At 38.0% G+C, this 25,559-nt stretch overlaps 1 protein-coding gene and 1 long non-coding RNA gene across 2 annotated transcripts in view; one reads left to right on the top strand and one right to left on the bottom strand.

Annotated features, from left to right (window-relative positions):
* The window catches only part of PHLPP1 (PH domain and leucine rich repeat protein phosphatase 1), a 206,754-nt gene that overhangs the window by 177,144 nt on the left and 4,051 nt on the right, over nt 1–25,559 (top strand). Inside the window, exons 11-15 of the mRNA XM_077891039.1 lie at nt 338–538; nt 3,234–3,396; nt 11,830–11,960; nt 15,995–16,099; nt 23,717–23,911. Of these exons, the coding sequence (XP_077747165.1) occupies nt 338–538; nt 3,234–3,396; nt 11,830–11,960; nt 15,995–16,099; nt 23,717–23,911 (795 nt within the window). The remainder of the gene's footprint in view (nt 1–337; nt 539–3,233; nt 3,397–11,829; nt 11,961–15,994; nt 16,100–23,716; nt 23,912–25,559) is intronic.
* On the bottom strand, nt 9,294–24,136 carry LOC144310270 (uncharacterized). Its single transcript, XR_013375974.1, has 4 exons — nt 23,979–24,136; nt 23,602–23,852; nt 12,391–12,463; nt 9,294–9,503 (listed from the first exon to the last, which is right to left on the bottom strand). It is a non-coding gene; the product is annotated as an uncharacterized LOC144310270 (long non-coding RNA).

Below are 25,559 nucleotides of genomic sequence, written 5' to 3'. Positions count from 1 at the left end.
ACTAGGCAATTGTTTTCTCTTCCTTAAGACAGAATATTAATTTTACCTTACCACTTTCCTTTCTACACCCTACCAACTATAAAATTAATCACTTCCTCTCACCTTTCTCTTCCATAAAAATTGATTTTTTTTTTTAAATTTAACACAGTTATTGTGTTTATTTATCATAGACAGTGGAGTTATATATCCATATACCTGCTAGTAAAGCCGGGACCCAATTTTAAATTCATATTTTTAAGCCCAGTTTCTAACATGCCAGGTATCAGTCAGAAAAATTCTATATTTGTTGAGGATTCTGGACTCATCAGTGGGATTTTATTGCATTTTGTCATTGTAGCCTGAGATTCCTGAATGCCTCTGCAAACAAACTGGAAACCCTTCCTCCAGCCACTCTTTCTGAAGAGACGAACAGCATCTTACAGGAGTTATATTTGACAAATAACAACCTCACAGATAAATGTGTGCCCTTGTTAACAGGACACCCTCATCTGAAGATCCTTCACATGGCCTATAACCGACTACAAAGTTTTCCAGCAAGGTAAAAGATCACAAAGTAATATTCTTCATTCCATTTCTGAAAATGGATTCGTAGATGGAAAAGCAAAAGATAAAATGTTTATTTCCCAGATAATGTAAAGCTTGTTACTCCTCTTCACAGTTCTCTTTCACATGAGCAATGATTAGCATTTCCCTAAAGAGAAATGTGTTAGTTTTTCTAATATGAATGTATCCAAAGACCCAATCATTACAGTGTTGTTGTGATCTTGAAATAAGGTATGTCATTTCATGGATGTGTTTTTTCTTTTGGTTCTTTTTAACTAAATTATTTTTGAAAAACTAACCTAATACAGTGTGTGGGAATTAGAACATAAAGTAGGCACTTGACGGTTCTTAATTAGCTACTGGTTTGTGTATTTGTGCTGTGGTGTAAAAGGCACCAGAGAAACCATGTGGCATTATAAATAATTTATGGCTCTTAGAATATTCCATTTTTAATTCTGTTGTAATTTGAACTTCTAATTTTAGGGAGCAGTGGCCTTGTGTCTAACTTTGAGGGAATCCACACATGGAGTCTGGAAGGATTTTATTCCACTTCCATGTCATTGGCATTTGTCCATCTAACAAGTTAAGACTTGGAACACATACCCACACATCAAAGTAGCAAACACTACCCCCTCTGGTATTCTGCTGCTAACTACAGCCCAGCACTGGGACAGAGCAAACTATGGGCACAGCTTACCTCCTCTGCCATCAAGGCTACAAATCTATTGAAACTTTATGAAAAGAGAAAGGCCCAAATATGCATTGACTTAAAGTATTGCTCTGGGTTTTTGTTTTTATTTTGTTTTCTTTTTGTATATCTTTCTTTTTTTTCTCTCATTTGATGTTAATGATTAAACCTTTTTTTCTCCTGTGTACTTGACCTCTGTGTACTTTTTTTTTTTAATTTCTATGTACTTTTACTGTGTACATAATAGTATTTTACTATGGAATAAGAAGATGATAATTTTGAAAGGACTCACAGTACCATTTAAGACGATGAATGAGCCCTGCAGGAGAAATTACCATCAATTCACATTTTGATGGTATTCCTCAGTGACTCATGCCAGTTGTAATCAGCCTAAATACAGAGATTTTTTAATGCACCTCGTAAAGATCCATTTTGCTATTATTTCTGCCCTGGGTATTGTGATGTGTGTGGCACAGTAACTCCCCTAAAGACCCTGAGTTCCTTAAGAGTCAGGACTGCAATTTGTCTCTGTCAGCCCCACGACTCCTATGAGGTCTGGCCTGGGGTAGACACTCAACAAATGGTTGCTGAATTAAAGAACATGCTTCAGCGGTCTAGTCCATCAACCACCTTCTTTGTATGTTGAGGGATAGAAACTTCTTGAACTTTTTTCTTTCTTGGGCCTGAGTTTTCTACTTTCAGTTATTTTTCATGCCCCCATTCCTCATTGATTTTTCCATATTTCTTTCCAAAATGTAAGAGTCTTACAAATTCAGGCAGTCAGAGCTGGATTACTTCACAGTCTTATGTACACAATGTTGTTTGTAACACATCCTGATGCCATGTTGACTGTTCAGGATATTAAAAAACCTGATGTTGTAAGATGAAAACTTAGTTCTTATTGTATCTTCAGCATATATTTATTTCCAAGATAAGCAAATAAGATAATCTTTATATTTGAGAGATGTCAGAAAGAAAAGTAACAAATGAAGACATAGCAAATAGAAGAGATATCAATGACTGTAAACTAAATGATTCAGATTATAAATTTGAGTTCTACTTACTGGGAATCCTCCGCTTTTTGGAGTCCAGCATTACCAGTGGTAGAAAAAGAGAGAGGTAGTGGTTGCTGTTACAGGATTATGGAGATGGAGGGTTTTTTCCCCCTCCAGATTTACAGAAAAGGCAAGAAAACCTAACTCTGAAATTTTCTTTATTTGGTTACTATAATTATTACTTAATATTATTATGATCAAGTACTAATTAAGGTTGAACAATAAAAGACATTCTTAAATAAAAGTGTTCACTATATTAGGGCATTTTATTAAGGTAAGATTAAAGAGAGTCCACTTTTGTATATGTTTAACAGGCAGTGGAGAAATTTCGTTTAGGTATGGTTCGAATTTGGGCACTGCCAGAAGGTCAGGAGATGATCCAGATGATACTTCCATCACCGTATCATCACCAGTGTCAGAGGAATTTGGGGAGTAGAGTTTTAGGAGAAGCATATCTTCATAGGGCCTATAACTTCATTCTCCTCTACATCCCCTTGAGTTTTCAGTGCCAGTACAAAGAAATCATTCTCTCAAACTGAGCTCCTTTAAAGCACTTATATTGGATTAATGCTAACTTTTGACCCACTTGAGTAGGATTTTTGTTGGAGTTTGGACTAAGCTACATAGCATAGTGGTTGTTGCCAGAATAACTTATCCACACACAGAGTTTTAAGAGGAAAGGGACATTCATTTTTCTGTTTTTGCTAATTTGAAAAGTTGAAGTTAGTAGTTTCTGTTTTGTAGTTGGAAAGGAGGTATTTAAATACTTCAATACTCAAAAACAGTAGTGAAAAATGGCCCTGTTTGTTAAAATAGCTGCAAATGAATCTTTAAAGAATCCTTAGGCTCATAGTAAATTCCCTTTTTATTCTCGTTATGTATTACTTTCTTTAAATTCCCTTATGATTATTTTTGACCCCCTTCCCCTTGGATTTCCTCTTTTTTAGCAAAATGGCAAAGCTGGAAGAACTTGAAGAAATTGACATCAGTGGAAATAAACTAAAAGCTATCCCGACAACCATCATGAATTGCCGGCGCATGCACACCATGATTGCTCACTCTAATTGCATTGAAGTCTTTCCTGAAGTTATGCAGCTCCCAGAAATCAAGGTATGTGGTTTGATTCCACAAACTCCAAGCTGCAGGTCAGAAAAGAGAATTGTTTTCTCTAATTCATCAGTTCAGGATGTTTGTACCTTTCCTAGATTGAAGACTTCCAATCATCCTTGCCCCATCTTTCCTAACCATTGGACTACACTGTTGAGTCAACATTAGGGGGAAAAAGTCAACAAAGACAATAAATAAAAAGATACTGGATTGGGAATTGAGAAAATTATATTCTGGGCTCTGTCCATAACTAGCTGTGTGAGTTAAGGCTAACCGTAGGGTCACCTAACACTTTCCCATCTAACAAGACTTGTCCTCCTTATTTCTGGGGTGGTTATGAGGTTCAAAAAGTATGTCACTTAAATGTCTGACAGCAGCTTGAAAAAGTTCACGGTACTACTGCACACTCTTCCCCCAGACTCCCCCAATTAAATAGCATCCACCACCGCTGCACCCAATCAGTAATAATTCCCTAGATACAGTATCACTGCTGTCACCAAATATTCATTTCAACTTAACGAAATTAGCAGATATTATTTCCATTTGATACTGAGCTCCTGAATAATGAAAGGATTTGTGTACATGAAGACAACAAATTGGTGGCAGAAGATAGTCTGCAGTTCCTGACTTCTGACTCAGGGTAGATCATAGGATGAAACCAGTTCAACAGAATGAAAGCCATCTAACAACTTTTTATTCATGTTTTTTTGGCACAAAAGTAAGAAGTTCTTTACATATCATGTATTTTTTCACTAGCACCTTAGCATTTCTGACCATCGCTTTTGTGCTTAATAAAAAATAACTCTGTAGTTACAGACTTGGAGCATATTCTAATCTTCTAAAAGGGAACAGAAGTCATCCTTCTTGGCCATTCTTCTTTTTTCAGGCACTTCCCGATACGAACTTTGTGTATCAGATTATAGAAAGTGTGTAGACATTTGAAGGCACTTTAAGTAGTACACATCATCTTCATACATTTTGTGGGGTTTTTTGTACATTTGTGGTCAAGGCATACACAAGCCATCTTCTAAGTGTGTGCATGTGTGTGCACACTTTAGGCCATGATGTATTTTACTTGGAGCACACTATCATTTCATACGTCACTGGCGTTTTAGAGCATTGGTTATAAGCTAGCAGACATAGTTTACTTCTGCTTTCTACATAGTACCTTTCACAGTGGTGACAAGGCAGGGCTCTGAAGGGAGGCCTGGAGTTGATTCCCAGTTACAAGTTCCTTAACTGCTCCATCTCCTCAGGTGTAAATGAGGGGAAGAATATTCCTTCCTTTACCACAGTGCCGTGAGGATGAAATGAAACAGTACGTGTGAATGTTCGAAATAGGAGTGGCACATAGGAAAGACTCTGTAAATGTTAGGTATGATTAATACAGTCCTTGATGTGGTTCAACTCTGATGTTGATTATATGGAATTCTTCTGTCTGATGATCAGCAAAATCTGGAAATCTGTTACTTAATCAAGTCTTGGCCTCCAGCACCAGCAAAGGTTAGCAGCTAAGCTTCCCAGGGCCCCTGTGCTGCCCATTCCTGGACACAGGGGCTGCGCTGTGGTATCTTCTACGGGGGCCTATTGAACTGGTCTCTGTGCGCTATGCCCAGTGGGACCCCAGTACAAGAAGGGAAAAGTCTCAAGACCAACCTCCCGTTTGCCAGTCTTACTTTCTGCTCCTATTTTAATGTTCTATAACTCTAAACTGTGGATTAGGCTTGTTGTTTTGTTTTTAAGTATCTGGTTTAAAGTACAGATACAGATAGACATTTAAACTTTTTAGGTTTTGACTAGATTTTGCAAAATCTGACTCTTGTTCTGTGAAAACAGATCCTCTCCTAGACCCTTGCTTGGCTTCCTGGATTCTAAAGTCGGCGCCTCCTATTTCTGTTTAACGTTTTCCCTGTTGACTTTTGCCTGTAACTGACTTTACAGCTCCTTTAAAAATTTTACTTCTGGTATTGCCTTTTTAATGATTTTCTTTCTTTTGGTCTTTGATTTTTCTTGTTATCCCAGATATTAAATCTTAGCATTTTCCATATGTTAATAATCTCCTGTCTTTCTGATCCAGCTCTTCCATCACCAGCAGATAGAGATTTTGTTGTTGGGGATTTTCTCTGGGGTGGGAGTGGTGGTGGGCAACATCAAGCATCCTGTATGTGCAGAAGTACACATTTCACAGCCCTGGACAGATAGTGTTGATAAAGTAGTAGTTATAATGTTTTAGAACTCTGAATTGGCATGTCAGTGTTCTTTCATATGAGAATATTTTAAATTGCAGTGTAAGTATTTACACACATTTAAACCATCCAAAAGAAAATTCTGGGTGAAAAGGCTTAGCTGTATCTCAAATGATAAAATACCTATGAGCATCTTCACTGCAAACTGAGCTCTAAATTAGCGTGTTTTTAATGTCCTCAGTTGAAATACTCAGCCTATACTAAAATTTTATTATTGAGTTAATAACCCTAGATTATATTCATATTGCTTGTTGGAAATAAAGTGAAGTAATTGTAAAGTAGTTCATAAAAGGTATTAGATCATTGCAATTATAAAAACTGAACAGGGAACATGATTTAAAGAAGCATGGGCCCTGGTATATTTAACTAGCTTGTTCTCTCCAAGCAGTCTCATCTTTTAAGCCATTGAAGAAAAGTGCTTATTCATAGCTTTGTTACCAAAGCTCCAAAGCCAGTTATTACTTAAAAGTATAAATAAGTTCCCCTACTAAAATACATGTGCCAAAATATATTTTTGTAACTTGAAAAATTAAGCCATTATTCATCTACCTCTAAAACAGAGAGTGTATGCACCTTCTAATCGGATAAAATTTAGATCTGGCCATTTTCCATTTTGGTACGTCTTAGTGAGATCTCATCATCAGGCATCACTTTCTGTACTTGAGCAGGAAGATCATATAAGTTGTTAGTAAGAAAAAGTATATTTTCAGAGTTTTCCAGTGAGCCCAAGTGGACCAAGTGAGAGTACTTTTGTTCCTTAGTTTTATTGTCTTCACTTTCAAATGAATCTTCTACCTTTAGTCCTGTGTGCCCTGAGCAGGTTGTATTCTATTCTGGTCCTAAAGTAGACGGGCTTCCCTCTGGATATAAATCAGCTCTCAATGAGCTAGAGAAGAAGATATGATCCCAGAGTCACCACATAAGCCAGACTTGGCTCGGCTGGTCCTGGGCTGAGGTCCACATTTCGGCTACTCGTGGCTAATGAATCCAAATAGCAAAAGTAATCATGAGTATGGCATTCAGTTCCCCAAGCTCTTGGTTGAGTGACTTCCAATTAGTGACTTATTCTAACCTTTTTTGAAGTGTAGTTTAAGTAGGTAAAATAAACTGGTGATACATATAGTAAATGAAATGTGTAGTTTAAACACCATATCAGGAACTTCTTTTTTAAATTTAACATGTTCTCGTGGCATCTTGATTTTAATTACTAGATGAACAGTATCTTTTTAAAATGTTTCAAATTTTCTTCAGAATATTTTCATGTTGTGCTATGCAGAAATAAACTACTTGGATAAGGTGAGTGAACTCATCTCTAAGATCTGTGTTATTTTCACTGGGAAATGAAGTATGAAGTATTTTTAATATGCCACACTCTTGAGAACAGTGGGTACAGGAAGTTGACTATCCCCTGGAATCAAACTGTTTGCTACTGTTTCTAAGGTGAGATGAGAGAGAGAGAACCAGTGTGGTGATAAAAACACCAAGAACATGGGGAAATGGCTGGGTCAGAATAGATGAAAGGAAAGGGATTAATTTTTTGGAAAGTAGGATAATGCAAATGAAGACAGATCAGGGACCACTTTGGTGTCAGCTGGGTAGAGTAGCCGACCTCATAGATTTATAAGGTCATTGATGCATTTATATTGCATATCTGAAAACCAGAAATGAGGAGCAGTCATCATTATGGTCCTAGAATCTGGGTCAGGAATAATTATTTAGGAAATTTCCTAACGTTACCTTTAACTTTGATTCCTTACAAAAATCCCGTCCTGGAAAGCCTTCTTGGAGGTCTTAGCAGTGGGCCCTTCGCTGTCACAACCATGCACACTTGTACATGTTGCTGATTCGCACAACTGGAAGTAGTATTGTCCATTTCCTGCTCTGGCCTGGGAATTCCCCCAGGGTAGGGCCTGTGATGCCATCTCTGTAGATCCCTGATGTCTGATGTCTGGCTTATTGTCTGCCACGTTAGAGGTGCTAAATCAGTGTTCCTTTGGATGAATACTTGGATTTATTTGCCTCTTAATGAATTCATAATAAAAATTAGTGAACCTGTTCAGAGAAAAATCAGTCTTTGTAACAGAGAAGGAGGCTTTATATAAAATTAAAGGTCTTTTGCAACTCCCTAATGAAAGGTGGGGCAATTTAAACAATATACATGTCTGAATAATTACAAAAATAATTACGTCAGCAAAAGCTTTTGCCCCATGAGGGCAAAGGAGTGTGAAGGTGATAGGGAGCCCCCCTTTTGCACCTGTTGGAGTGGTTGGGCAGCATGGCTGAGGTGGCAGGCTAGCTGTGGTCTGAAGAATGAAGCAAGCCATTGCAGAGTCACTCAGCTAGTAGGTGAAGTTGTCATTTGAGAGTGGCACAGGCAGTTACTGGGCAGGTAATAAAATACACAGTGCTATGGAAAATTGATATGCCAAGGGCGCCTGGGAGGCTCAGTCAGTGGAGTGTCCGACTATTGGTTTCGGCTCAGGTACCGACCTCAGGGTCGTGGGATCGAGCCCTATGTCAGGAGAATCTGCTTGGGATTCTCTTTGCCTCCCTCTACCTTTCCACTCATTCTCTCTCTCTCTCTCTCTCTCTCTCTCTCTCTCTAATACATAAATCTTTTGAGAAATTGATATGCTTGTGTCTTTTTTTAAAAAAAGATTTTATTTATTTATTCATGATAGACAAGGTGGGGGGCGGGGCAGAGACACAGGCAGAGGGGGAAGCACGCTCCACACAGGGAGCCCAATACGGGACTCGATCCCAGGTCTCCAGGATCACGCCCTGCACTGAAGGCAGGCACTAAACCGCTGAACCACCCAGGCTGCTGCCCTTTAGTAATGTTTTGTGAGGAAAACATTATAATAAAGATATTAGAGCTTTGGTGATAATTATACTTAAATGATAGATCAATTCTTTCTCTTTAAGATGCACTGATTATTTTTCCGTGCTCTTCACTAGATGTATTAGCAGTAATTTTCCTCTAAGTCATGAGTTCCTCCAACTAGGAGTTATCTAACTTTTTCCGAGGCTTGGATAATTCCATTTTGAGTATTCTTACCAGAACTTTGTGTTATAGCCAAGTAATTTTTGTAAGCTATGTCCTAGAATAGGCCTGAGAGAGAGAAAGGTAACTTTCTGTTAGTCACGTGGTAGACAAATTTAACATTCCGTTTAACAACATATTTTCAAGAAAGTTTTAGTGTATTAAACAATAGAGAAGCATATGTTCAACAACACAATATGCAAGTACTGTGTTTTTCTCCAGTCTCACCTCCCAATTTTCTATTTTCCCAGGGGTAGCCATTATAATCACTTAGCCAATAAACATTCGTTGGGAACTGTTAAAAGAATAGGAAACAGTACTTGTATAAATAGAGCACTCACTATTTATGTTAATGCCAGTAAGTCAGTGCCAGGTACCAGCATCCTGCAATTTTTATGAACAAACTTTCAATGTGCAGAGCTATCAAAGAGTATTTCTCTCTTGCTTGCCACTAAAGAAAGTGTTGCAGTGTGGTGTGACTTAGCCCAGACTGAATTTAATCTAAGCACATGTACCTCACTTCCCATCCTAGGAGACTGAATTACTAGAGACTCTTCTTGGATGACTGTTTCATTTCTTCATTCAACAAATAATTGTCTACCAATTCCCAGGCAGTTAGCTGTTTATTGGTTCCTCATTTGAACAAAAGTATTTGTTGGGCATCTGCTCTTTGTGATGCACAGTGCTCAGGACTCTGGAGAAGTGGTGGTGTCTGTTCTCCAGGATTCTGGTCTAATGGAAGGAATAAATAAGCAGATACTTTGAACAAGAAGCATCAGTTTGAAACAGGGGTCCTAGTGGAATTGGCATGGAGTTGAAACCTACAAGAACAAAGTAGATTTTTGCCAAGTAAGAGGCAAGAAAGCCTGAGAGTCCCTGTCACAGAGGGTAATGTGCACAGAGGCACAGGTGAGAACATGACACCTGCGAGACCTGGAATTAACTTTGACACAGCTGAATATAGAGCGTGAGGAAGCAGGTGGTGAAAGGTGGAGATGAAGGGCCTTATTTGACATGCAGAGGAGTCCGGTGGCAGATTGGAAGGCGGTAGGGAGCAACTGAAAGACAAGCCAGAGTGATCAGATGGGATAAAGCACATCAGAGTCACCCTGACAGCAGTGGGGAGTGGGTCACAGGGAAGTGACAGTAGAGCAACGTCAGGATGCTGTCCCAGACCTCCCAGGAGAGGCAATGCAGTTGGACAGGATATGGGAACTGGTTGCAGTAAATTAAGGGGTGGGGAGGGGGGGCCAGTGCTCGGGATGATGACAGGTGCCACCTCTAAAAGGGTTATTTATAAAGATATCACTGGCATTGTCTTTATAAATAAATACCCTGCTGAACTCATTTTATGATTTTGCAATTTAAAGAATGAGCAATTTTACATCTTCAGAACTGTGAAAGTTTAAATCATTAGGTAACATTAAAAAACATTGCTTATCAATTTCATAAAATTTAGTGTTCTAAAAGGTCTAGTCTTTCCTTGTCGTGCATGCTCTGACCTGAATATGTTTCTGTCAATTATTTGTTCTAAATTACTCATATCAGCCAGCCCTTACACTTGGGTGTCACCACTACTCCACACATTGTGTGGATACCATTTGTCTTGTCTGTGCTGATGATGGAATAGCTCATCATTAATAAGTATTATCAGTGTTTCATTAAAGTCCAATTGACTGTTGATGCAACCATTATTTACAAGTAGGATAACAAAAAGGAGATAACAATTTCCCCAATTAATGTTTAGGTTAAGTGAATTTATGTACTACTTAGAGTGTTAAGGTTATCAAAGGTGATGGGAGTACAGACATGGATTAAGTGCAGTGTGATGAAATTGTACCTATTTTTTAAGTTTTTGTTTATATTAATAAGGCTACAAGAATACAGAATAATAACACTGGTTGTATTAGGTTGCAACATTTAAGGCAAGTTTCCTAAGCTTTTCTGCTAGTCCAGCTTTTGGTAATGTGGTTATAATGCTCTCATAATAAAAAATAATTACTTAAAATTACAGCATAATTTTATATCATTGCTACTGTTTGGGAGCAAGGGTATAAAACAGTGTGGAAACATTGTATTTTTGAAGTCAGTTAAGAATATATTTCTCCAGAAATACGGGTTTTCATTTTATTCAGTCTCTGTCCCTCCCCAATCCATAATAGACTTAAAAATCTTTCCAAGTAAAGATGATTCTGTCTACTTTAAAGATTCTGAAATTCTTAGATACAATTTGCCTTTCAAACCATCTTAAGAACTTTAATAGGCTCTTGAGGCATTTTTTTTAAATGATAATAAGGTGCCATCCCAAGCCAGAGAGTTGAATGCTCCAACCCATTCTGCCAAATTGTGGGTTGCATATTCTTTTATCCAGAAAAATTGCCAGTCACTCTTGTTCTCTCTTGTACATGGGGAGCTGCCTTCTACCGTGGTTCCCTGCTCTCATAACACAAATGCAGCACCTCATTCTAGGGCTTACCTCATTTAAGCCTTACATAGGTTTTGAGAGAAAGGAGGCATTATTCCCATTCACAGATAACACATAATTTTGTTGTGATCAATATGCTGACCCTTTTTGTGGTTGTTTTCCAAATGAGATTAGGCAGGAACTGTTGGGGAGTCCAGGTATTGGATGCCTGGAGTTTAGGATCCATATTTGCCTCATGCATATGGCAGGCATGCCCACCAGCTAGTCTTTTTACCAATTTCTTATTTAGCTTCTTTTGAAGTATCTTCTCATTTTGGATGTCTCCTGGCCTTTCCTCATTTCACGAGTTTTTTGGCTTAAGAAAATCCTTCACTTCCATTTTGATGTTGTAATTGTAACCCTTATGGCTATAACAGGTGCAGAGATTTTGTGAGCAATAAGAAAAACTATGCTTAGGATTTTCAGTTAATGCTTATTTTTTAAATGTAGATGGGAGAATAAAGAACACAGATTTTCTGTGTTCATCAAAGAAAGTAAACATTTTAGCTGCATTCAGCAAGATCTGTTTTAAGTGTTTATGGGAGGGCAGCAGACAACCTATTTTTCTGCATTTGGCCAGTATCGAATAGTGAATGGTAAGACTGATTCTCAGGGCACGGGTGGGAGTGTAGAACCACTCGCTTCTCCAGGCCCTCACTTCCTGCTTCCCCTGGTTCCTTCAGTGCGTGGACCTGAGCTGTAATGAGCTAAGTGAAGTCACTTTACCCGAAAACCTGCCTCCAAAACTTCAAGAACTAGACCTGACTGGAAACCCCCGACTTGCCCTCGATCACAAGACCCTGGAACTGCTGAAGTAAGTATTTAGTGATGCACTGCAGCCCCATCAGTGATCACAGACACAGCGTGAAAACTGAGCAGAATATGACCTATTAGCTGTATCGATCATGTTTGAGGTGACTCGTGAGTCTATATCGTTCACCACGATGGAGGGCCAGAAACAATCTCAAATAGTTGAATACCTAAGTGTCCTTTCAGAAAGTTTTTGAGGAAGTATCCAGCCAAAAAGGGAACAAGAATAATGCCTGCAAAGAAGAAAGGGGAGAGAAAAACAGGGGAGCAGTGATGCGCCACGACATAAACTTACATCTCAGTCACCAATAACATGGTGTGTTATGAAAGGATTTTGGAAGACATGCATCATGTGGGGAAAATGTACAATGTGGAACTAAAATCCAGATTATTTAAAAGTGGGAGTGTGGGGTATTTAGATCCTGCTAAGTTACCTCCTTGTTTGGGGAAAGGATTCTTTGATACAGTCTCATCTTGATGTCCATAGAGAATTACAGTTGAAGTTCACTGTGTAAAATATTAAAGGAAATTTCGTTAGAGAAGATGTCTTTGAGAAATTTTCATCACAGAACTCTTAATAGTCTATCAACAGAATTAAGCTTCACAACTGAATATAGCCATTAAAAACAACAATGTAGAGTTATATTACAACTCTAAAGATCTCTACATATGATGTTAAATGTGAAGAAGTTTACAAAGAAATTTGTATGGTATGTTTAAGTCTTGGACATTGACACAGTAATCATTATGTATGCCATTTATGCTTAAACTTGTACTATCTACTGCTAAAAGTTATATTCCATTATCTTAGAAAAAAACTGAAAAGGAGTAGAATTTTAAAAAAAGAGTAAGCAGTGTCAATGATCTATTAATATTATCCTAGGCTTTTAGTGCAAGCCAAAATTTGAACATCACTCAAGGTGATTCCTGGATAGAATGGGCCTAATTAGTGCCTGTTCATTTTAGGTATTTAACTGATTTCAATATATAATTGAAGAATACTGCTGAAGTAGAGTATTGTAGGAAAGCCACATGGGACCCAGGCACTCTCCACTGTTTATCAATGTGTGAAGCCTTGGCCCAACCGAGTCTGTATAGACCTTAGTTTTCTCATCTGTGTGATGAGAAGAATGCCCTAGATACTTGCTAAAGAGACTTCTCAGAACTAAGAGTGAATGGATTATCAACATATATATTGCATTTATACAGGTTACTTTTGAGGATTTTTACAAAAAGATGAAATTTTATGTTAAAATAATTATATCAAAATTAGTTAAATGGAAATAGCTGTTTGGAGAAAAAAGTTGAATTTGTATTATACACCAAATTAAATTCTAGCTAAGTTAAAGAGTTAACTCTATAAAATGAAATAATTTCTAAAAGGAAGAAGAAATCCTATGAATGTATGACTTTTTAGGCCAAAAAAAGGTGGGTGGGGGGTGGTAGGAAGACAGAGATCACAAGAGGAGAAATCAATATATAAAAATTGGTTTTGATATTTACATTATAAATATTTAAAAATACTTTTTATACATTAAAGTTTGAAATATCTTTCCAGAAGTGATCAAGAGTAAACCTAAAACTAAGAAGAAACACTGGCAAAAAATAGGAAAAATAAAAGCATTCATGTTTTCAATAGAAAATGTTCTTATAAGAAAAGTCCTCAAACAAGCAAAGAACGTTAACCTTTAACAAAAGAGGTACAGAGAGTTACATGAAAACATGATGTTCAACCTCAGGATATCAAGGAAATATTAAATATTTAAATAACATTTCCCGCCGCCCCTCAAATTGGTGCTTCTGGAGTACTGTAAATTGACACAACTTTTCTTAAAAGCTTTTGACTCTGTGTATCAAGCTTTAAAAAATATTCACATACTTAGACCAGGGTTTTCTGTGGCAAAATGTATTCTAAAAAATAATCAGAAAAGAGCTCACTTTAGGTACGGAAGTAGTTATCAAGATATATCTATTATATTTAGGATGGATATAAAATGATATGGGGAAATGTTTGTGATGTAATTAGAAAAAAGATGCAAAACCACATATCTAGAATTACCCTACTATTATATATGTGTCAGAAAAATCTGTTAAAGTCTCTGAGGTGAGCCTGTTACATGCTACTGGACTGGAGCAGCTACTACAAAGTAGCACATGTGTTCTCAGATTTAAAAAAGGTAACATGAAGTCTTAAGACTTTTGTGTAAGACTGTTGTTGCCTTCTGTTTAACAGAGAGAGGGCTATGGCTTCTTAATAACTTGGGAGAGCTTCCATACCTAATGTATTTCTTGTGCTTTTCAAGGGTTGGCCTGTTTATTCGACATCAGTCAGGGTGAGTGCATATGGTGGCTCTTCTGTGTGATTGAGCTCCAGCTCCTCTGTTCTCTCAGACTCGTTTAAAGATGTACAAGAGTCAACATTCAGGTCATTTCGGACAGCTGCTCAGCCACATTATGTTCTGCTGGGCAGAGAGTGAGAACACCCCCCCCCCCCCCCCCACCACACACACACACACACTTCACTACAAAGGATTGGGGGGAGTTTAAGGATTATTTTTTTTTTCACTAATTTCATGCTAGGATGGAATTATTTCTTTGAAGTTTCTGTGTTCCATAAAAAGAATAAAAGTAATATCCGCTGTTTCAAGATTGATCAACCTCATGTCTTTAGAAATGAGCCCTCAGTTTTTCTCTGGAATTCAGAAAGGTAGCAGAGATGTAGCGAGAACCTTAGGTAGGCCTTAAGAAACGTATCACGTTTGCTTGCCATTGTGCATGGATGAAATTTGGTTCCAGGTTCTATGAATAGCAGATAATGGCAGACTCCTTTTTAAATGGCTCTCTTTTATTGTTGGGATTGAAAAATTTGAAGAGAGGATATATAGCTCTACTATAAAATAAGGTATTAGTTTTATTTCTGGATTTTCTATTGGCACTTTTTCAGTTTAGGATAAAGGGAAGAGTGAATGTTTGCTGGTAATTGAGAGTAGAAACTTCTTTTCATGGAATATTTTTAAATTTTAAAGAAATTGCAACCAGCTATTTCTAGAATCAGTGAATACAATGAGATACTGATTTATTTCTTAGAGTTGAAGGGTATTCAGTGTTTGTTATATTTTGGAGTTAATTTAAATTCTTGGGGTCATGACAAAAGTGTTTGTGTTAAGAGATTATATATAGGTTTTTTTCTCTTGTTTAAGTAACAGAGGAAAAAAAAACTAGTGGCAATTTATAAATAAGTAGGATTTATTTCACCATGTGGTAGCCAGCATTTTTAAAAAACTGTTTCACATCTGTATGACTTCCTGTTTGGGGGCACTGAATACTCTCTAGTAGGGTGGTTTTTAATAAACCACATTCAAGAGTTTACATTTCCGGTATTTGTCTTGGGTCCTGTTGGACCAGTTCTGACGTGTGACACCGAGGTGAGATGACTTGTCTCCCAGTTTAAATTCACATAGTTGATGTGTGATTTATGAAATACCCCTTATTTCGTAATTTTATATTAGTCTTAGCACAAATGGCTGCAAGTTTGAAGAAAGAATTGGAAACTTTGGGGATGGCAAATCCTCAATATTTGTGAAATATTTGAAGGGATGATATGGGCAGAAATTGGATTTGAGAATGAGTGTTGCAGAATTCTCTCACATCATTCAAATACATTACTGTGGCTTAGATTTTGTACTTTTTCAAATCTAGGTATTCACGTTGTAAGAATATACCCAACATAATATTTTCTCATACCAGGGTTGAGAGCTGTCCTTTTCTTTCCCAGGAGACAGCAACCATCTAAGTGCCATGTGTAAAGGTCTCAACCACCCTGGGATGCTGATAAGAAACTAATTTTCATGCTCTCTCTGTATCTGCCCCTTTGTTTTCACTTTGTTGAGTAGCTAGTTTAGACTAATATTTTAAACACATTAAACACAAATGGTAAGTACAGAGTGCTTAGCAGGTGTTTTTCATTTCTCAAATAAAGGTAGCAATTCACACGTATTTGACTTTAATGATTCCCGTCCCTTCCTTTTCTCTTGTTAGTAATATCCGCTGTTTCAAGATTGATCAACCTTCAACAGGAGATGCATCTGGAGCCCCAGCTGTATGGAGCCATGGCTACACTGAAGCCTCAGGGGTGAAAAACAAGTGGGTGAAACTTTGGAATGAGAAGCGCCTCCAGCCCACCTCCCTTCTTTAGTGGGGAAGATACTCAGTGCTAGCACACACTTTCCTCGTGTCACACTGATCTGAGCAGGATTCCCCAAAGTGAGGCCACCTCATGCCTTACATTTGAACAGTAAGCTAAGCTCTGCTTGGCATCACATACTCTTCTCTGTGAGAGATGTTGCTAGGATACAGTATAACTGACACATTGAGTCTCTGTGAGACTCCAGTGTTTAGAGAAAGCCTGAGTATGGAAATGCATCCCTGCCCTTTGGAAAAGTCTATCTTTCTCTGAAGCCTATTTACCAAGTAAAATGGGATAGTATTAAAAGAGAAGTAGCCTTGATTGTCCATATTCAATCACTTCCATTACTGATTTGTTAGTTCTATGGAATAGTTTCTTACCATCTAAATTAGCTTGGCAGGGACACCTGGGTGGCTCAGTTGGTTAAGCGGCCGGCTCCTGACTTTATCTTGGGTCATGATCTCAGAGTCCTGGGATTGAGCCCCACAAAGTGGGACTCTGCGTTCAGCAGGGAGTCTGCTGATAGATTTCTCTCTTTCTGCCTCCCCCACCACCGCTCGCCAGCTCACACACTCGCTTTCATGTGCACTTTCTAAATCTTTTTTTAAAAAATTCATTTATTTGACAGAGAGGGAGAGGGAGAAGCAGGTTCCCCACAGAGCAGGGAGCCAGATGTGGGGCTCAATCCCAGGACCCTGAGACCATGACCTGAGCCAAAGGCTGATGCTTAACCAAACTGAGCCACCCAGGCCCCTAAAATAAATGAATCTTTAAAAAATAAATTAGGTTGGCAGGAGTTTCATATTTCATTCCCTGAGATGTCAACTGCTTGTCTTGCTGCCAGGACTTGTCCATCTCAATTTCTTTTTCTTCCCTTTCATAGGGCCTTTGTAATCAAGCTCCTCGGGCTTGCTTTTTAGAGGTGCTAATAATTAGTACCAGAAAAGGAAAGAAGCCTATAAATTAGAATAGTCATAATTAAGGTATCGCAACCTGAAGTTTTGACAATAGGGAAAGAACAAAAAGTGGAAGATGATTCAGTAATACCCTGGGTGCACATTAGAATCAGTCAGGTGAGGAACCTAAAATCTTCAGCCTGGGCCCAGTTTTTCAGAATGTTTTAAAATCTCCCACAGGTGATTTTAATGGGCCTCTAGGAATGGGAACCACTGACTAGCTGAGTATCTTTTGTGGAAAATGAAAAGTGGAATTGTGGTTGCCATGCTGCTTTTTTTTTCTTTTTTCTTTTTTTGAGCAGAAAACAAAATCAACTTAAGTTCTGGATCTGACACATTGATCCTTCTTTCCCTAAGGGTGTGATTTGGCATTGTGCTGTCTAGAGAAGAGGTAGCCCCCATTTCAACACCTCTGCTCCCTTTGCCCAATAAAGGCAGAATAACCAGTTGTGCCTGGGCTCTGGTTCTTGCATGAGTCCTGTGTACTTTGCGCAATGTTATCATTGTATTTTTTTTTCTTTCTTTATCATTGTATTTTTGGGGAGACATTTGTACATTCTTTGGAGCACTCAAGAGTTCCTTTCTGGAGATATTGTTAAAAGACCTAGGTCTTCTCTTCCCTATGATCCTCTATGCATATGAATGAGATCATATGATGATTGTTATAGGGGAAGAGAGGAAAAAAACAAGACAAAATCAGAGAGGGAGACAAACCATAAGACTTTTAATCATAGGAAACAAACTGAGGGTTGCTGGAGGAGAAGGGGGTGGGAGGATGGGGTAACTGGGTGACGGGCATTAAGGAAAACACGTGATATAATGAGCCCTGGGTGTTATATAAGACTGATAAATCACCTCTACCTCTGAAACCAATAATACATTGTATGTTAAATTTAAATCTTAAAAGTCTAAAAAAATTTTTTTAAAAAGACGTAGGTCTTGCTTATAACCACCAGTATGTGAAACTGCTAATTCCAGGATACTACTGTGAAACAAAACCCAAGATTGGTTTTTAAACATCTCTGGATATTAAAATTTATTATCTACTCCAACATATTAATGAAGCCGGGGACCAATTAGACCTGTTTTTACTGTATAATTCTCTCTTTGACCATTACTTTTTTTTTTTTTTTTTTTTTTTTTTTTTTGAGAGAGAGAATGAATGAATGTGGGAGAGCAGAGTAGGGGAGGGTCAGAGGAGAGAGATCTTAAGCAGGCACCACACCCAATGTGGAGCCCCCAACAGGGGGCTCAGTCCTATAGCCCAGAGATCATGATCTGAGCTAAAATCAAGAGCCAAATGCTTAACCAATTGAGCCACCTAGGCACCTCCACTTTTTTTTCCTTTAATGTTATATTGAAGTATAACATTCGTATAGAAAGTTACATAAATAAGCATGCAACTCTCTGAATGGTCCCAAAGCAAATACATCTGCAAAGTACCATCTAGATTAAAAGTAAAATGTTATTAGCACCTCAAGTTTGTGTTACCCTGGTCCTCACATTATTTCCCCTTGCCTTTTTTTTACCCTTAGGTTTTGCCAGAAGTCTCAAGTGTTTTGGGTTTTTTTCTTTTAAAGTGGTCATGTACACAAGGAGCATGAGACTTGCCATCTTATAAGAAGGAGAAGGGGTCGTTCTGCCTCCCAGGCTCAGATGTCTGTTTTCTTTTCTCCCTCCCCAAGGGTTGCAGTGTTGCCTCTCAGATCATTTCAGATCCTTTGGGGAAACCTAAGCAGGAACCTGAAACTGGATAATTTAGATTTCTTTCTCAGACTAAAAAACAGGAAGCTTTAACAGAAAAGAATCACTACTGTATATTTTAAAGTGTTGTTTTTTTTTTAATGCGTCCCCTCATTCTGACTAGCACAGGGAATGTACAGAAGGAAGATAGACTTAGGATTATTAAATTTTACTTTGCTACAAATAGCCATATAATTAGGAAAACTTTTTTTTTTTTTTTTTTTTTTTAATAGAGGCAAGGATTTCAAGGTATTGAGATAAGAGCCAGGCTTTGAATCTGGGCTTCTTACTTATTTGCTGTGTGACCTTAAGCAGTTACTCTACCTCACTTTGGCTAAATTTCCTCAACTGTAAAATGGTACTAAAACCAATGCCTGTCCTCAGAGTTGTTGTAAGGATCCTGAGTCCCACATATGTGAAGTACTTAGAACAAGATGTGCTATATAGGAAAGTAAGTGTGAGCTATTGTTAAGCTCCTCAAGAGCTAGGATTATTTTTTCAGGTATAAAACTCGGTCTAACCATGATGTAGATCAGATGCTTGTTTTTATTAATATATAAAGAATTAGAAGTTATGTATATTCAGTAATATTCACCCTCTTAGGAGTACAGCACTACAGGTTTTGATGAGGAATGTCATTGTATAACCACCACTGCAGTCAAGTTATAGAGCAGTTCCATCACTCCCCAGACTTCTGTGCCCCTTCTGTGTCAGTTCACCTCCTGACCTCAGCCCTTGGCCACTCTTGACCTTTTTGTTGCCTTGGTTTTGCCTCATCTAGGATGTCAGATTCATGGAATTATATAGAATACAGCCCCCTCAGTCTACCTTGTTTCATTTAGCATAATGCATTTTACATTCATCTGTGATGTCACATGTTCCTTTTTATTGCTAAGTGTTCCATTGCATGAATGTATTGTTTATCCATTCACCATTTGAAATCTATTTAGAATGTCTCAAATTTTTAGCAAATACAAATATGAATGTTATCAAGAGTCATGTACAAGTGTTTGTGTGAACATGTGTTTTCTACTCATAGGTATTTACCCCATAGGATTATATATTAAGTTTCATAAGGCTGCCAAATTCATTTCCAGTTTTGCATTCCCAGCCATAATGTGTGAGAATTCTAGTTGCATATCCTCACCAGTGTTTCCTGTTATAATAAGGTGGTTGTGGCAGTTTTGGCTATTCTAATAGTGATAGCTCATTGTGATTTAATTTTGCCTTTTATAATGACTAATGATGCTAATCATCTTCACATGCATTCATTTATCATCCATCCATATATCTTCTTTGGTGAGAATATATTCTCTCACGTTAAAAACTGAAGGTATTTTTGTAGGCACCCTTTATCAAGTTAAGAAAATTCCCTTTCCGGATGCCTGGGTGGCTCAGTCAGTGAAGCATTTGCCTTTGGCTCAAGTCATGATCCCAAGGTCCTGGGATCAAGTCCTAGGTCGGGCTCCCTACTTTTCCCTTTCTTCCTTGCTTGTGCTAGCTCTCACTATCTCTGTCTCTCTCAAATAAAATCTTTAAAAAAAAAATACCCTTATATTCATAGTTCGCTAAGAGTTTCTATCATAGACTTTTTCTGCATTCAATTAAGATGATCATGTTTTCTTCCTTAGTCTGTTGATAGGTAAATTACATTGATTTTTGAATGTTGAATCAGCTTTGCATTCCCAGGATAAATTCCACTTGGTCATGATATATTATCCTTTCATATGCTGCTGGATTCAATATGCTGATAATTTGTTGCTCATGTCCACATTCATGATGGATATTAGCCTGTAGTTTCCTTGTGATGTCTTTGGTTTTGGTATCAGGGTAACACTGGCCTCATAAAATGAGTTGAAGAGTATTTCTTCTTCTTCAGGTTTCTTGAAGAGTTTGTACAGAATTGATATTTCTTCCTTAAATATTTGGAGAATTTACCAATAAAAGCCATGTTGGCCTGGAATTTTCTTTGGCTTCTAACTACACATTCTATTTCTCTGCTATAGGATTCTCTCTCTTCTAGAATAAATTTTGGTAATCTAGGTCTTTCAAGGAATTTATCCCTTTCACCTAGTTTTCAAATTTATTGACAAACTTGTTCATAATATTATCCTTTAAAATCTGTAGGATCTATAGTAATGGCTCTCCTGTTCTTCCTGATATTGGTAATTTGTCTTTTTATACTGATCAGTTTGGTTTGAGGTTTATAGATTTTATTAATATTCTCAAAGAACCAGCTTTTGGTCTGTTGGTTTTTCTCTATTATATTTGTTTTCTAGTTCATTGATTTCTGCTTGCTTTCAGTTTATTCTGCTCTTTTCTAGTTTCTTAACATAGAAGCTTAGGTCACTGATTTGAGCTTAGAAGATTAATATTCTAATATCAGCATATAGAGCTATAAATTGCCTTCTAAGCAGATTTTTCCAAAATAGAGAATGTACTTTGAATGACTTGAATCCTTTACATTTATTGAGACTTATTTTGGCCTAGATTATGGTCTGTCTCAGTAAATATTCTCTGCATTTGGGGAAAATGAGTATTCTGTTGTTGCGGTAAGGTGTCAATTAGATCAACTTGATCCATAATGTTGTTGTGTCTTGAATATCCTTACTGATTATCTACTTGTTCGGTCAGTGGCTGAGAGCCTATAATTATGGGTTGGTTTCTCCTAGTTTTATCAGTTTTGCCTTATGTATTTCAAGTTGTCTTAATTGCATAAACACCTAATACATTGTAGCTTTGTGATGAAAAGGATCAGTTCATTATGAAATGACTGTAATATTCTTTGTTCTGTAATATACTTTGATATTAATGCAACTTTGGCTTTCTTTTGATTAGTATAAACATAGTATATCTTTTATCCTTTTACTTTTAACCTATTTGTCCTTTTATATTTAAAGTAGATTTATTATGGGCTGCATATATTAGATATTTTGGGAGTTTTTTGGGTTTTTTTTTTTTTGTTTTGTTTTTAATCCAATCTGACTTGTCTTTTGGGGCAGTATTTGGACCACCTGTATATTTAATGAAATTAATATGCTAAGGTTTAAATCTGCCAACTCTTTTCTATTTGTCTCATCTGTTTTCCATTTCTTTTCTCTTTTTCTTTTTTTGGATTTACGATTCCATTTTATCTCCTTTATTCATTCTTATTAGTTATACTATACACACTAAACAAAAGGCATAACGTTTAACTTATTATTTGGAGATAAACTGTAATTAGGCTATCATTTCACAATGTAAGAACCTTGTGTAAGATACAATGTAAGATACAATATGTATCTCCCATTTCCCCTCCCCTGGTCTTTGTGCTATTGTCATATTTTACTTCTGTTATAAATTCCAAAATACATGGTTATAATTTTTACTTTAAATAGGCATTTTCTAAAGCAGTGTTTCTCAAGTTCAGTACTTATTGACATTTTGAACCAGGTAATATCATTGGACAGGAAGGGGACTGTTCTGTGCATTGTAGGATGTTTGGCAGCATCCCTGACCTCTACCCACTAAATATCAATAGAACTGGGACCATCAGAAATGTGTCCTGGGGGTAAAATTGCCCCCATTGAGAACCACTATTGTAAAATGACTTTTAAAATAAGAGTTTTATATGTACTCATCTATTTGTCATTTCTTGTACACTTCATTCTTTTATGTAGATTCAGATTTCCATCTGGTATTTTCTTCTGCTTCATGTATTCCTTTTATATTTCTTATACTGCTCATCTTTTGGTAGTAAATTGAGTCTCAAAATGTCTTCATTGCACCTTAACTTTTGAAAGCAATTTTCACTGACTTAGAAAGCCAGGTTGACAGTTTCGGGTTTGTTTGTCTCCACCCCCCCCCTCCCCCACTATCAGTACTTTAAAAAAAATGTTGCTCCACTGTCTTCTGCATGGTTTCTGCAAGTCTTCTGTCATTCGTGGCTTTGTTCCTCCTTAGGTTATGTTCTTCTCTATCCTACTTCCCCCGCCTTTATTCCCAATATTAAGAAATTGTTCCTTTTTTTCCCATTTTCTTTTTCTTACTATTTGTTGAGCTTTTTATATCTATTAGGTTTATAGTTTTCTTCCAATTTAAAATCTTTTCAACCATTCTCTTCAGAGGTTTTTCCTGTCTCACTTCTCTTTTGAAGACTCCAGTTCCCTGGATATTTGGCTGCTTGAGGTTACCCCAGCACTCACTAATGCCCTGGCCTCTGATTTTTCTGCCAGTCATCTTTCCCCTCTGTGTTTAATTTTGGAGATTCTATGGGACAGAGTTAAGTTACTTGGAAACAACATGGTTCTGTAGAGCTTGGTGTGCAGGGACTCTGGTGTAGGCAGCTATCCCACCTCTTGTACTCTGCCTGCAGCCCAGAAACTTTCTCCAGGCAATCAGCTGGGCAGGCTTCATGCTTGCTCTCTGACCTGTACTTCTTATCAGCCAGTGTCTGAATACTGTTCCATAGGTTTGGGTTTTGTTTTTTCCTGCCTTTTTAGGTTGTTTGGAAAAAAATGAAAACATACAAAAGATCCCAGCATTTTAGCTTTAACTCCATTTTTGCCCAATGAGGTCTCCTTACTAAATATTTTATGAATGAATATGGACATGTGGATTCAGAATCTTGTATTCTTTCCCATACCTCCTGTACTCTTTCTTTCACTGCCATTTAAAAATAAAATCAGAAGATAGGGTGGTGGAGGTGGCGGGCATCATGAAGTATCAGTGCTAATCACTGTTCTTTGATTTATGAAATAAATTAGCTGGGGTTGGTTTACCTTAGGTTTATTTTTAACCCATCTGAGGTCATGAAGAAAGAGATAAGACTGTTAATAGCGCTGGGTGGGCAAGAAAAGATGAGTAGACTTAGCACGCATCACTCTTGCTCTGCAGGTTGTGCGTTGCAGCCCTGTCGGTGAACAACTTCTGCGACAACCGGGAGGCCCTCTATGGGGTGTTTGATGGAGACCGTAATGTGGAGGTGCCCTACCTTCTCCAGTGCACTATGAGTGACATTTTGGCTGAAGAGCTGCAGAAAACAAAAAATGAAGAAGAATACATGGTCAATACGTTCATTGTTATGCAAAGGTAAAACTTAGAGTCCCTGCGAGGAGTATAGACCGTTTGCCCAATAGTCTCAAGGCACTGTTCTCACATGTGGGTATGTAAGATGCATTCAGGTGATCTGGTTTTACGTAAGCATCAGGATGGACCGTGTTTCATTGAGACATACTGATGTTCAGACAACTTTGTAGGAGGCCGAGTCAAAGACAGGAATTTTGTTTAGGGCTTTCAGTCACCATAGAAACTATGGAATGTTGTAACTCTTAGGGATGAATGTTACAAGCGTTCCCTCCTTCAAAGAATTGCTCCTTCTTATGTCACTTTAATGGCTTTGTAGGTTGTAAAGGAATTGCCCGTTCATACTGTACTGCAAACACCCCTGTGGGCCCAGGAAATGGGGAGTGTGATAAAGGTCATGAGAACAATGAGGAGTTCTCCTTTCTCCCTCCATGGTAATCTGCCAGAGGAAGTCAATTCATAACAGCAATAGAAAAAATATCTGCTAGACTTCCCTCCGACTTTCATATTCTAGTGGGCATGTACCATTAGCAATTAAATACTGACAATAGATAATATTTAGTGAGCCCATACTATCTACCAGTCATTGTTCTAAATACCTCACTGTGCCATACCATAACATCATCTCTCTGGATAAAATGCACTTACTTTACTAAGAAACTGAGGTAGAGAAGTAAAACAAATTTTTCTTTTGAGCTAGTAGATGGCACAACCAGAATTTGACCTGGGGCAATAAGACTCCAAAGGATGGTCCAACAACCACCCCGATCGATCTTTTTCTGTTTTTACCACCATTGTGTCCTGGGGGCGGGGGGAATATATGCACAGACATACATGTGCATACACGCCCTTCATACTCCCACCCTAAAGAGGTCTTTTTATTTATTTATTTTTAAGATTTTTTATTTATTTATTCATGAGAGACACGGAGAGAGAGAGGCAGAGACACAGGCAGAGGGAGAAGCAGGCTCCATGTGGGACTTGATCCCAGGACTCCAGGATCATACTCTGGGCCGAAAGCAGGCTCTAAACCACTGAGCCACCCAGGCATCCCAAAGAGATCTTTTTATAGACATGCGAGCACCAAGTAAGAATTAAGAACCTCAGGATGCTTGGGTGGCTCAGCAGTTGGGCATCTGCCTTTGGCTCAGAGTGTGATCCTGGAGTCCTGGGATCAAGTCCTGCATCAAGCTCCCTGCATGGAGCTGCTGCTCCCTCTGCCTATGTCTCTGCCTCTCTTTCTCTCTCTCTCTCTCTCTCTCTCTCTGTCTCTCATGAATAAATAAAATCTTAAAAAAAAAAAAAAAAGAAAAAACCTACCTCAGATTTCTTCCCAGCTATGCTGTTCCACAACTACCATCCAATTTCTGGTTTCTGTTAAGAGCAATCATTGTGCCTTGGAATGAAGCAAGCAGTGCCTGCCGGTCCAGTCATGGATGTCCACAGGTCGGAGCTTAAAGACCCAAATTGTCAGCCCATCTCCAGGGCCATTTATATGCTTCTTATTTTCCCCATTAAGAGGACATGGGATATGGATGATCTTTTCAGCCATTGGAGGAACTGTGTCTCCTTGTGCATGACATCCTAACTCATTCAAGTAGGCAGCCTGAGTTTCCATTGCTGGTACCGCTGCTCGCCTAATGTGGATGGCTGA

This window comes from Canis aureus, chromosome 1, assembly GCF_053574225.1.
Source record: "Canis aureus isolate CA01 chromosome 1, VMU_Caureus_v.1.0, whole genome shotgun sequence".
In the NCBI taxonomy this organism is placed as follows: Eukaryota; Metazoa; Chordata; class Mammalia; order Carnivora; family Canidae; genus Canis; species Canis aureus.
This window is presented reverse-complemented; position numbering and strand designations above follow the sequence as displayed.